Consider the following 14,072-nt stretch of genomic DNA (forward strand, 5'->3'; position numbering starts at 1 on the left):
CTGAATTACTTTTTGCTGCATTATTTCTTCTTCTCTGTATTAGTACCAGGTTATTTGTTTGTATATTTCACCATCCTACAGCTAGACTAGGCTCTGCAACATCAAGTCCTAAGCATATCTTCTGAGACACTGTTGGTCCTGGAGTTCTGAGTGCTTGCATAACTTGGGTGTGGGTACCTGCATACGCAGACACAAAACCATGTCAGCTGATATCCATGGAGAATCAGACTCAGTTAATGTTGAATTAATTATCTCTATGCACAACTTGAGTTTACTTTGCTTAATACTATTGTGGGCCCTCAGATAATGTCATCATAATATATTGCTCTTTTAAAGCCCCATGCTGTGTAGCACTAAATGTGCTTATTAGTCTCTTCAATTCCTTTTGACATCAGTGGAAGTTGAGTGCGTCATACTCACAGAAAAAGACCTTTATAGCATCCTTCATCTGAAGAGGATGGTTATCTTATATGTATACGGTGTTTCATGTTGAAGTATTCCAAAGCATCTTTACAAGGTTAATTAATCATATGCAAAACCTGCAATTCATTGACCCTGTTTAGGGTCAATCTGATAACTGATCAAGATGCTGAGAACATTGCATCTGCTTCAAAAAGGATATCTTTCATATCACTATGTTTTTGTTGTAGTGGGTACATGCTGCACCTGTAACGACAATGGTTAAAAAAGACAAATAAAATGGGGGATTTGTAGTGTCCTTCAGAAGTGACAATTGAAGCCAGACACACAATATATTGGCACAGGGTAGGATGGAAGCTAAAAATCAATTAGTAGCACACAGAGCCTTTTTTATTGACAGATATAGGCATGACCTTTGGGTGCTATGGTTCTTATTAATAGGGGCCAGGGAGTGGCTTCTTTGAATTAGGTTTGACACACAGGGAGGCAGGAAATCCTGAGAGAACCAATTAAACTATCTTTTTCTGATTTACTACCATTTTTTCCCAACCTGGAAAAAGTGGCTTTGCTCTAGTTCCTTGTTTATGATTTTAGTAGGCTGTGCAAGTTCAGGGATCGTTTTTAACTTCTGAGTGGCAATAGGGCTGTTCTATGGCTATTACTATAGCTGAAAGTCTGCAGTAGTCTCTGAGGAATGGCTGGTAAAATGTTCTGGAACTATTCTCAAGTCTCATCACACCAATCTGGTAGCCATCTTTGCTGACAAAATCAAAGGGAAGAACATAACAAACCCCATTCAGAGATGCACCTGGAGCATCTCCCCCTTTATCAGGCCACAGATCTAAGGCAAGGATTATTAGAACCATACAAGCAGAGAGATGGCCCAGGGCTTAGAGTGGGGTGCCAGAGATCACTTTAAATCTTTTAATGAAAAGACAAGATTGACCCAGAGAGATCAACTTCCGGCTACCCTCACTGTCAGGCTATTCCTCTCCTCGTGCCATATATAAATAGATGCAAATGAGGTAAATTTGTTCTACTAATGCTGAGACTCAGCATAAGCCCCTGGATGCCGTAGGAGTAGTGCAAAGTGAAATGTAGGAAAGCTGTGGGCTGTGTTCTTTGGTTGTCCCCATCCTTGAGATGCTTGCTAAATTGTAGTGGCTCTAGGAGGCTGTGTGGGATGAATTCTGCACTGATTTATAACTCTATGCAACTCAAGTGTCTTCAGTAGCTTTGTATGGAGGGGTTAGCCAGCTCATAGCGTGCCTCCTCTTTTCAGAATTTTTGGTGATTCCAGACTTTGTTGGGAAATAACATTAATTTAGGGGTTTCCTTTCAGATTTATAAAATCCACCTTGGGTGGGAGAAGCTAACCACTTTCTGGATTTTTTCCTGCCCATGTTTCTCATTTCGGGGTAATTGTGTGTGGCCTCCTATTTGTAGGCATCAGAGGTGGAGAGACAACTCTCAATGCAGGTCCATGCCCTTCGAGAGGACTTCCGGGAGAAGAACTCATCAACCAGTCAACATATAGTACGACTCGAAAGTCTCCAGGCTGAGGTGAGTGGCCTTCTGGTCAGGGTGGTTTAAGGTTTGATCCGTCTCTCAAGGTACTCAGTGGTATTTTAATCTTATGTAATGAACCCTTCTGAACTAGGTAAACAAAACCAAGTGCCTAATGGTGATAGTTTGTGCCAGCAAGAAAAAGGGATGCTAGCTAACGGGCAGAAGGAGATAATTAATTTAGTTGGCCACCTGTGTTTCCCTCTTAACTGATGCTCCTCATTCACACCAACAGGACTCCTGTATATAAGTAGCAGAGTTGTCCCCTGTTTTGAAAATAGCCTGAGTTACTGTACCCAAGTGTGACACGGTGAGTGAAGTAATGCCTTTTATTGGACCCACTTCAGGGGAGACAGTGAGGTGGGTCTCTTAGGAGCCAAAATGTTCAGGTCACCTGAGGAAGAGCTCTGTGTAAGCTCAAAGGCATGTCTCGCTCACCCACAGAAGTGGGTCCAATAGAAGATATTACCTCACCCACCTTGTTTCTCTAATCTCCTGGGACTGACACAGCTACAACAACACTGCATGTGCAAAAGTGTGTTAGTCACATAAAGGCCCTTAAGTTTACTCTCTTTAAGGTGGTGACTGTCATACAGGTACAGCTACTGTCATGAAAGAATGTTCTGGAAGAAGCATGGCTCTCTAAGAGCTCCATGGAAGATGTTCCCTGGCATTCAACTCCGAGTATGGATAATGTTCTAAAGGCAGGGGTGTATGCAGGCAGCTGGAAAGCACAGCTCCTCCTTCCTGACTGGTGCACAGAAAGCGCCCCATCCTGTTTCAGTTTGTTTTAGCCCCTGTCTAAAGGATAATCCTGTCCGGAAGATGTAAAGCAGGGGAGATGATGAGAGGGATCTTTTAGAGATAAAATGTGGGTACGTTCCAGTAGGCCACATCCAAACACACACTCCACTTCTGAGGAGGGTGCTGTTCTGAATGGCTGAGAAGAAAGCAGAAATCCTCTCCTGCATTTGAGATGTGTGTGGAAACATGAGGCCTTTTATTCTTATTTTTATTCTTTTATTCTTATTTTTGCTCTGGATATCTTGGCCAGTATGTTGTTTGTTTCCTTTTCCTTCTGTGATTTGGGGAGGATGGGAGATTTGAATATGAAGAACCTGGAGCAGTGGGGGAAAACCCTATTGTACAATCCTACTACTTTTTAACTGATTAGAAGAGTTTTTCCTAAATTTCTGCTTCTCTTCCCCTCCCTACCCGCTCTTTTCCTTTTCCCTTCCTGTCCTCTTCCCCTTGGTATGGAGCAGCAGGTCCTTGAAGTAAGTACAGATGCTTTGATTGAGTTTTGAATGCATGTCTGTTACCATCACTGTGCATGCCCCACCTGTTAAGGTCCTTCCTGTCTTGTGCTTTCAACCCATTTCCACCCCCCCCCCCTTACCTTGGCCCAAGGCCTGCAGGACAGTTGTGGGTTTTTTTACAGTTATTCACAGGGTGTTCATTACTGAGTTTTATAACAAGTACTAATGTAAAATGCAGTCCTTCTGTTTGTTCTGTGTTTATCTCTGTTGCATCCCTTCTTTCCATTACATTGAAGTCAAGCTTGTAGGGGAAGAGTCTTCTCAGCAATCATTACTCATATAAGAATAATGTCCTAATATGTACAGGAGGTGTTCTATAAATAGAGAAATGCAGATATACAAAATTGACACAACATTCCTTCATCTTTCCAAACACTTGACTCCCCTGGACGAATACAGCATTCCTCATTTATCCAGGACAGCTGACTGTCTACTTAATCTGTGTCCAGGCACCATCTGTACACTAGGTACATAACCATAAACATAGGGCCTGGAAGGCAGCCAGATGGAAGAATATCAGAGCCAGCCTGGAGGACAGTTAGCAACTAACATGGGTGTATTGGAGAAGACCTAGAGAACAGTAAGGCAGAGGGGATTAGAGGAGAGTCTAGAAGGCAACCATAGAACAGCTAGACGAATATCCGAGACGGTTTAAGGCATCTAGGGTATGTGCTAATGGGGGCTAGGAGTGCATCCAGAACAGGCGGGAGGGCAACCTGGAGAGAACCAACAGGTTAATCAAGGAGCTGCAAAGGAGATTTGAAGAGACCTTTGTGAATATTCCTCAAGCTATCAGAGAGGTCTGAAAGGACCTGGGATACTACTGGGGAGCAGCTAACAGAGTGGGTATCAGATAGGCCTAGGGAACATGAGTTGCTGGACCAAGCCATCTGAGATGGTGTAGGAACTGACCAGGAAGTACTGGGATCATCAAAGATCTGTGAGCATAGCTAAAGAACAGCTGATGGCATTGGACAGCGTACAAAACATATCCCCAGCACTCAGGTATCATGGTGGTGGGCACTGCAGAAGAACCTGGATAGACAGCTTGATGGGAAAATGTATTCTCTTTCCTCGTTAAACAAACGGTGGCCTTTATTAGTGCTGATTCATCCTATATGCAGCTTCTTGCTAAGTGAATGGACTGGGCACATTGCAGCAAGCACAGGTGATGAGGGACACTGGACAACTGAAAGGCATGAATCTGTTTTAAACCAAGTAATTGTTGGGGGGATATCAGTAATTGTTGCACAAAACCATCAGTCTGTTTTTTAAAGCATAAAATTATATTGTGGTGAGAAATCATCAAACCAAACATACAGCAAAGAACAAGGTACACAATCCCTACCACCCACAAAGGGCATAGCGAGAAACACAAACACACACACGCAAACCCCTACCTCTCCTGGGGATTCCAGTAAGTGGCCATGTAGAAATGCAGGAGGGTGAGGGTTCCCTTCCTGGGAACTCCAACATTTGCTCACACCAGGAACAGAATCGTAATAAAGCTGGGCTGAGTAACTAGCTTTTCACATTCTTGCAAATTTTATAGTCTGGGTTAATCCTTAGGAGGGTGGGTAGGGCAGGGTCATGTTTTACTGTAGCTCTTAGGAAATTCCAAGGTACACAGTGGTTTCTTTTCTCCCCTTCCCTCCCTCTATGTTTGCCTGGCAACGCACATTCCAGCGTCTCAGGAGCTGCACTCCCACTCTGCTCCACAGAGTTTTCTGGTGGGAGGTGTTTTCTTTCAGCCTCTTCCTAAGCTCTGAGTTGCATAAAGAGGCACCATCTCTCTCATACAGGTGCAGACACAGACAGACTCTGGTTCCTGCTGCTTTTCTCTTACCACATGGTGGAAAAAAGAAAAATCCCAAAGCCTGGAGCACAACTCGAGCTCTCTTTCCCTTTCAGATTAAGATGCTTACCGATAGGAAGCGGGAGCTGGAATGTCGCCTTAGTGCCATGATGGAGGAAAACGATCTGCTTCAGGGAACCGTGGAGGAACTGCAGGAGCGAGTGCTGGTCCTGGAAAGACAAAGCCATGATAAGGATCTTCAGGTGAGGAGAACAGGAGCTGGAGAGAGATGCTCAAATGAAAGAGAAAATGGAACTCTGAAAGCTAAGAAGGGATAAAGGAGGGGTTCTGGGATAGGACCTACAGTTAAGAGAATGGGAATTTGGAGATAAGAGACCAAAGGGAAGAGTAAAATGACTCTTATGATCACAGAGGAACAACAGAGTGGCTAACACCTAGATATGACCTGCAGAGAATGGGAACTCTCACAGAGGAGACTAAAGGAAGAAAAAATGAACTATTAGAACAAGGAATGAGAACATTTAACCAAGGAAAACAGGTACTTCAGTGGAGGATATGGAGGTTGAGGAACCTGGTTACATTTCTGCTGATTTCTTACTGGGACTGACTCCAGTAAGATCCTCTTATGATTATTTTGGGCAGAGGTCCAGAGGATGGTAGCCAGCCTCAGATCTGTCACTATTCAAAAGGTGCGCAAAACATGCCTATGGAGTTCTCAGCATCTCTTAGTAAACATTACTCGTGGAACGATGTTGAACAAGTTGCTATGTCAGTGTTATAGGCCCTGTTTCTGGGTGGTGAGTGATATTTTATGGTTTCTTTTCTCAATTCACCCTACCCACTGAAGGTTTGTGGCTATACCGGCTTTTTTATTCTTTGGCAATTAGCTCCCCGTATTCTCTGCCAGTCTGTGGAATATAAGAATATAGGAACTGCTACACAAACAGACTGATAGTCCATCTAGCCTGGTATTTTCTGTTGGACCTTGGCTGCTCCTTCAGCAGGAAGTCACCTCTATAATGCACCTAACTAGAATCCTGTTCTACCATAGTAGATGAGGGAAATAATTTCTTCCTGAACTCAGGGTCAACAGTCCTGGAAACTGAAAGTTTCTCACTCTGCCCTACCACTGTTCTTCAGTCTGGGCTTGGAGGAACTCCATCCAGGGAGTTCAGTCTCCACTGACCCATTCGGTCCCTGGCCTCTCTGATGTGAGACTGACATTTTGGGGGCCAGTTAATTTGAGCTGTGATAGTGGGTTTGTGATTTGGACACCCATCCACTGGGAACTGAACTGAGACCCACCAATTCATTTTATGCAGATGAAAGTCATTACAATCTGAGCACTGCTCAATAATCTGCTATCAGCCTGGTGTGGATTTGAACTGGTGACCTAGAGGTGAAAGACTCTTTCTGCCATTCCTAACACCCTGAGCTGTCCATTTCACCAGCCTCTATAATTTTATTCGAATTAATATAATTTATTCATAGATAAAAGTCTCATCAGATTTTGAAATTTACTAAGCTATGTGCCTCAATTTGCACAAGTAAGTTTCATGGACTAATTATACATTGCATTAAAATATTTCCTTTATTCATTTATTTTTCCCCTTTTTAATTTCAGCAAGTGCCCTCTAGTTCTCATGTGATGGGAGAGCATTAAATAGGAGCTCCCAACTGCTTTTTTGTAGTATACAGTATTTATAAAAATATTCCCTATCAGAACTCTTCTCCTTTCCAAACTACTACTCCTAGTGTTTTTTCATCTTGCCACATCTGGACCCTGCCCCCACCACATTATGCCTCTAACTAATTTTGTTGTCCTCCACTGGAGCTTTTCTGCTGTCTTTCTTAAGATGAGGGAACCATTGCAGAATGAGGTATGCAAGGTGACTACTTACCATCATTGTAACATAGTATTTTTTTCATACTTCGCTCTATCCCCTACTTAGTACAGGATAGCATCTTTGCTTTTTTGAACACCGCGGTACACTAAGCCATCCATAATGATAGCCTCTAAGGAAAAAGATCTAGGTATCACTAATTCAGAACCTGTCAGTGTAAACAGATGGATTAAACTGTTCCTTTTAATGTACATTACCTCCCATGCACTTGTGTCCATTGAATTTCTGTCTGCCTGTTATTTGTGTAGAAAGTGATTACACCCAATACTGGGGTTTACTGCTTTGACTTTGTACCAGCTGTGTAACAAGAGACCTAATATATTTGTGTTACTTTCTGTTTATATCACTTACAAAAATATATGTGACAATATATTGGTAACTAATTGTTTACTCAGTTGTGTACCCTCTCACTACAGATATGCCCTGATTTAAATGCCTTGAGGGATAACTGAAACATTCAGATAACTGGAGTTTCAAATTAGTGAAATGTTTCTCTGTGAATTTTAGATGCGATGGATATGTGAATCTTGGTTAATTGGGGTTTGAATGACCAAGGTTTAACTATATCTCTTTGAAATACAAATGGTTGCGTGATTTTTTTTTTAATTCAGTTGTTGCTATGTTGTCTAATTACCTAGTTTTTCCTTAACTCCTTCTGGAATTCTTCATAATACGTCTTAGCCTTAACTAACCTGGTGATTTTGAGTCTTCAGCATATTTTAGTTCCCAGCCCATGTCTAGTTCTAGCTGAGAGTAAAGTTTTGGTAATAATGTCTTAGACTATTAAATTTTAGAAATTAGACAAGCCAGCAAAGACCGTTCCTCCCATATGCGTCTTTTCCTCCCACAAAAGCCCGTCTTTTCAGGGCTCCCACCAAGGTCCTTCACGAGCTGAGAGATTCATCTAGTCCTCAGTCATATTCACTAGTTTTGTTTTTTCCTTTGATTTCCTTTGGAAGCTGCATCAAAGTCAGCTGGAGCTCCAGGAGGTGCGACTGTCCTGTCGGCAGCTCCAGGGAAAGGTAGAAGAGCTTAGCGAGGAGAGAAGTCTCCAAAGTTTCAACACAACCAGCACATCCCTGCTATCTGAGATTGAGCAGAGCATGGAGGCAGAAGAGCTGGAACAAGAGAGAGAACAGGTATGATCATCCTTGCACACTGGGGAAGCATATGAACCTTTGTAAATGTGCCCATATGAACACACGTGTAAACATGTTCATGGCTAGTAGCTGGAAAGCATGGCAGACTAGTGCAAACGGCAATCACACACCACATTCCGCAAAGCTGCTATTGATATCAGTTAAGAAACCCACAGTCACAGCCTATTGCAAACCACATTGTAGTCATCCAACACTTTTTTTTGCATCTGATAAAGCAGTGCATTAATACACGTGCATATGCTTCTGTGAACTTACCTAGGGGTACAGAACCACACCAGTTAGGAGAGAGCGAAAGGGCTGCACTATTAACACATATTGTAAAGTACATTTAAAATCCATGTGCGCATGCACACAGATGAAAAGAGCAAGGGCTGCACAAAACCTGGCTGTTCAAGGAGACAATGTGATCCAGTGGACATGGCACTGGGCTGTAAGTCAGGAAATCTGGGTTTTGTCTCAATCTCTTATGCTGACTCACCATGTATCATTAGGCAAACCAAGTAACCTCTCTGTGTCAGTTTCCCTATATATGCAATGCAGGTAATGATACTTCAAGACCTTTAGATGAAAAGCACTAGATAAATACTTGTTGTTTTTCATTAATATTACATCTAGGATAGGGTGCATCGAAGGACTTTTCTAGCTAATGGGGCATCGTCACATTCTGGAGGTCTACAAACAATAGAATCTCATGGGTCTCTAAAGCCATGGACTAATATAATGCTGTCTTGTTCCAGCTGAGACTGCAGCTCTGGGAGGCCTACTGCCAAGTCAGGTATCTCTGCTCTCATCTCAGAGGAAATGACAGCGCAGACTCTGCAGTCTCCACAGACTCCTCCATGGATGAGTCTTCAGAAACCTCATCAGCCAAAGATGTCCCCGCTGGCAGCCTACGTGCCGGTCTCAATGAGCTGAAGAGGCTCATACAAAGTGTTCTGGATGGCACAGACTCCCCGGTAGGTATTTGGACACAGAGAAGGATTTTTGGTGTCAGTGTTGATGCTAGGCAAGGAAGAGTCTGGGTTATTTTAGATCTTTAATTCTGTGGGCTTTCAGAATTCTTTTGTGGCCTTGAAGATGGGACATCAGGGTACACAACTCATTTCCAGCAATCTCACATATCACAAGTAGGCCAGGATTTAGACATGCCAACCCAAGGGATTTAAGCTTATGACCTCAAAAGGTATCAAGGTTCTGTTCAGATACTCATCCAAATCTCTCTAGTCTAGAAATCATTCTGGAAAACTTATGAGATCAGGGTTTCCTGCAAGAGTTCTAGTTAGTGTTAGTTTCAGCCAGCTTGAATATATTGCAAAGTTTCTCATGGTATTTTGGTTCTTTCGCCTTCATTTCTGATTAAAGTCTCCCAACCCTGTTTTAAACTGCAATGATATAAAGAGATCAGTGAGTGAAAATCAAGGTAAGAGTTATCATGAGAATTGGGGTCCCTATAGAGTATAGACACAAACACTCCTCTGATAAGCCATCAGAGGTGGCCCCTATGCCTGGAAGAGGGAATGTTCTACAGCAGAATAGCACCTACTGTTTGCCTTGGAGTACTGAGGATGGAAGCAGAACTCAGAAACTTAACGTAATAGGTGATTGAATGGAATCATGCTGGAGGAGATCTGCAGATCCTCTCTTTGGAGGACTGGGACAACCTCCATGACAGAGTAAAATAGGGGGGAAATGTGTAGCCTTTCAGAAAGACTCAAAAATCACATCTTGGCCCTCCATTTGCTTCATCCTCGAGACTTGTGCGTTCCCCACAAGGAAATAGCCAACCTGAAGGCAGCTCCATTCTGGAGTGGCACATCCAGAAATAAGCCAGGAGGCTATGTGTACTTGCAAACCTCAGACATGAATGGGAACCCTGACCCAACCAGTTTCAATGCCTGTAGGAGTTGTGATTGAATCATAAAAGGTTGAGCAAGAATACAAGATTGTATTTGTTCAAGGGAGAATGGAGATAACATATAAAGGCCTAAACATAGAAACCTGGTTAGGAATAAGTGTATGAAGAGGTAAATATCGGAGCTGGGTTGTACTCAGAGATAAGGGCAGAGGATTACAAAGTGGGGAGCATGTCTGTATATCTTTGTGCTAAGGTAAGTCACCTGTGTGTGTTCTTTCTGCCCAGGCTTAGGGGCTGTGTGTGTGTTCATCGTAGTTGATGTGTTTGTGACTGCTTGCATTGTGAGCCCTCTGGACACTGTATAAATATATGTGAACATGTACTGTAACATCAGAGCTCTTGCAGAGTGACGTTCCCACTTCCTTTTACTCTCTTAGAGCTGTCTCCAAATCAGTACAAAACTAATGCAAACTGTAACTTCTAAATGAAAGCTCAGCAAGATGTTTCTCTCTTTTTGCCAGAGTTCTCGGAGAAGTGATGATGATGCCTTAGAAGAACAGATCAGGCAAACAAGTGAGGACTCAAGAGCCCTGAGGGAGTTAATGGAGGGAGAAAGAGGGAAGCTGAGGCAGAGCCTGGAGGAGCTGCAGAGACTTCACAGCCAGGTGAGCAATCCATGCAGATTCCCTGGACCTTCTAAAATGCATGTTGCTTTGTAAGACAGGATTGTGGCACATTCCCACAGGGCGCTCTGCTTATGTGGAAGAGGTCGTCTAGTCATATCCTGAGAAGACCTGTTGGCAACACCTTTCAGAGCCCTGTATGAGTCAATCTTTGCTAACCCAATGTTCTTCAAGTATGTCTCAGTGTGGATCCCTCTGTAGGTGTGCACATGCGAGATTGGAACTGGAGTGGCAGGAGCCATGTATGCACCCTGTGCTGCCTCATCCGAGAGCATAAAGGTGGGATGGCTGCAACCCTGTCTTGGTTCCCTCTTACTGGCTGTGGCAGCAAGACAGAACCCGGCAAGTATCCAACCCACTAAGTTGCAGCTCAATCTAAACACTTCTTCAAAGCCTTCCCAAACTGAGGAAAAGGAAGAGATCTCTCTTCCCAGCAGCATCCCCAGCCAGACCACTGATGCCTGAATACTGGGAAGGGCTAGATCCAGGGCTGAGCCATGTCCGTGCCTCATCTCACCACTAAATGGTCTCCACCCTTCGCTGCTAGATGCAGTGGTATCCAACGGCAATGGCATCAGCAAAGGCTGACTTTAAAACATTCCAGAAGTTCCTTGTGAGGCCTGCCGAGACTTTGGAGATCAAGACACTTGTCCCATAGTCACCCCATTGAGTTCCACTCTTTGCCCTCTGCCGCGCTCTTCAGGGATCCTTCTCATGAGAGCCAGCTACTAACAGAAGTGGCCTCTTTCCTTTGTGGCTCCGAGATGAAGCAGGATCTCAAGACAAGGGGCTTCTACTCCCAGTATTTCCTCATTCTGAAAAAGAAAGGGGGTCTTGGTCTATCCTAGATCTGAGGAAACTGAACAAATACATATGTTGTCTTTGGTTCAGCATACTTCCATCATTCTGTCATTCTGTGCTTAAGACCAGTTCATGGCTCTCAACTTGTAGGATGCGTACTTCTTGTGGGTCAGATGTATGGCTTTGTGGAAGTACCTAAGATTCACAGTGGGGCCCAACCATTACAAATGCAAGGTTCTGCCCTTTGGACTCTCCACAACACCAGGAATATTAGCCAAATGCCTAGCAGTGGTGGAAGAGCATTTAAGGAGGTAGGGAATCCATGTCCACCCGTACCTGGACGACTGGCTGAAGCACGTTCCAACATGAGATTTCTAAGTCTTGGAATACCTCCTTTCCCTATTCTCTTAAATGGGGCTCCTTGTGAACTATGAGACATTGTTTCTCATGCCACTGCAGATGAGTTCAGAGGAGCTTTAATTGACTCCAGGTTGGCAAGAGCCTACCTCAGACAGTGCATACATGTCTGAGACTTTTAGATTACATGTCAGTGTCCATGTACGTGCCACTTGCCAGACTTCACCTATGGCCCTTACAGTTGTGGCTGACATCTGTATACTTCCTGTCCAGACATCACAGGAAGCTGTTCAGTGCCTTGGGTCATGCAAGAGTTCTATTGGTGGCTAGACTAAGTGAACATAAAGGGGTGCTGTTTTCTGTCCTTTCCCTCATGATAATGCTTATCACGGACGCATTAAGGACAGGCTGGGGCACCTACCTGAACCACTGGCAGATGCAAGGTACGTGGTCTCGGCATGACTTGATCACCTGAATAATATCCAAGATCATGCAGGGTTAGGATTCAACTCTCATTTTGCTGCAATATCTGCTTGTCGCACTCCAGTACACTCATAGCTGGTCTTCGCATGCCCTACAGTATCAAAATTCCTCAAAGGCCTCCCTTGCAGGGCTTGCCTTCCAGTCAAAGACCCAACTCCCATCTGGGACCTCAATGCCATCCTTCTAAAGCTTGTGGATACCCCCTTTGAATCACTATCAGAATGCTCTGTACACCACCTTAACATCAAGCCTGTCTTCTCTCTTGTGGCCATTTTCTCACCACAGAGAGTTAATGAACTCCGAGCCCTTATGGCCAGACTGCCTTACACACCCTTCCATAGGGACACGGTGGTACTGATACTATATCCCAAGTTCATCCCTACAGTGGTCTCAGAATTCCACCTAAACCAATGGATTGCTTGACTAGCCTTCTTCCCAAAGCCCCCTTCAGCGCCAGGAGAAAGGAAGCGCCTACTTAGACCTCTCTAGTGCTTTGTTCTATTACCTCATCAGAAGCAAGGCTTTCAGGCCATATCCAGCACATCAAAAGACTAAGCTATCTCATCACACAGGATCCACCTGCTAGCAAATGGCTGGCAAGCATCTCCCTCCAGACATCAAAGCACACTTCTGCAGAGTACAGCCGGCATCTTCCACCTGCATCAGGAACATGGTGATCTCCAAAATCTATAAGACTACACAGAGCAACCCACAGACTTCATGCACTTGATAAGGCTGCCTGATGCCAAATTCAGGGAGTGGTACTTCAATCACTGTTTGACCGATACAGCTGAGACCCCTCACTCCCACCATTCAGGGAAGGTACTAGTGGCCAGTCACCTACAGTGGGATCCACGCTGACAACCTTGAAGAAGAAAGACTCACCATTCCCTAGTAACTGTGGTTCTTCAGGATGCTGTTGTTGTCAGTGCAAGTCCCGCAACCCATCCTCTGTTACCACTTTTCAGATTCCTCAGCAACACAGGAACTGAGCGGGGTCACAGCCACCCCACTCTTTATGCCCCGATATGGGAGCATGAGGCAGCATAGAGTGAATATGCTGCCCAGTGAACACTGCTATTCCAAAATAAACCCACTCTCTCACTGATCAGGCCCATGCACATCTACAGTGGGTCCGCGCTGACTGCTCAAAGCACCACAGTTTCCATAGGGTAAGTAACCACGTGGGAGAAACAATCAGAAAATCTTTGTTTAATGCTAAAGAAAATTGCTGAGCAGGTGAATGACTTCTCCATTCTACTCCCACCAAGTGGTGTGTTTTCTCCTGTACACCCCTCTGTACATCCACAGCTACCGATATCATTACAGGGACAGTGCCTTCTAACACACCTCTGGATATGTATAACAGGCATATTTACAGGGCTTGCCATGCAGTGCAATCTGTGAACAAAGGAACCGGTCAATTCTTATAGACTGTCCCATGCTGAAAGTCTGTTCCAACCTCTGCTTGGAAGCTCATCTGCTTTAGATGGATGAAATAGTGTGGGCTCCCCAGCCTCCTGCTCTGAACTGTGTTCCTCTCCTAGGGGGGAAAAAACACTAATGCAATGTCTTACAGCTCATTTAGAACCTCTGACCACTGCCCCTTGGAGGAAGGTACTGTATTGGGACTGTATAGCCCTCCCCTTCCTGGGAATAAGCATGGTGGCTTTCCCAATCAGGGCCAGTTGAACAAACACAAATGAGG

The 14,072-nt window shown here is 44.3% G+C and overlaps 1 protein-coding gene across 2 annotated transcripts in view; it reads left to right on the forward strand.

Moving 5' to 3' along the window:
- The window catches only part of BICDL1 (BICD family like cargo adaptor 1), a 69,143-nt gene that overhangs the window by 37,905 nt on the left and 17,166 nt on the right, over positions 1–14,072 (forward strand). For both annotated transcript variants that reach the window (XM_048821191.2, XM_075120216.1), the window contains exons 3-7: positions 1,867–1,983; positions 5,217–5,363; positions 7,985–8,164; positions 8,923–9,141; positions 10,562–10,705. In XM_048821191.2, coding sequence (XP_048677148.1) covers positions 1,867–1,983; positions 5,217–5,363; positions 7,985–8,164; positions 8,923–9,141; positions 10,562–10,705 — 807 coding nt within the window. The remainder of the gene's footprint in view (positions 1–1,866; positions 1,984–5,216; positions 5,364–7,984; positions 8,165–8,922; positions 9,142–10,561; positions 10,706–14,072) is intronic.

This window comes from Caretta caretta, chromosome 15 (genome assembly GCF_965140235.1).
Source record: "Caretta caretta isolate rCarCar2 chromosome 15, rCarCar1.hap1, whole genome shotgun sequence".
NCBI lineage: Eukaryota > Metazoa > Chordata > Testudines > Cheloniidae > Caretta > Caretta caretta.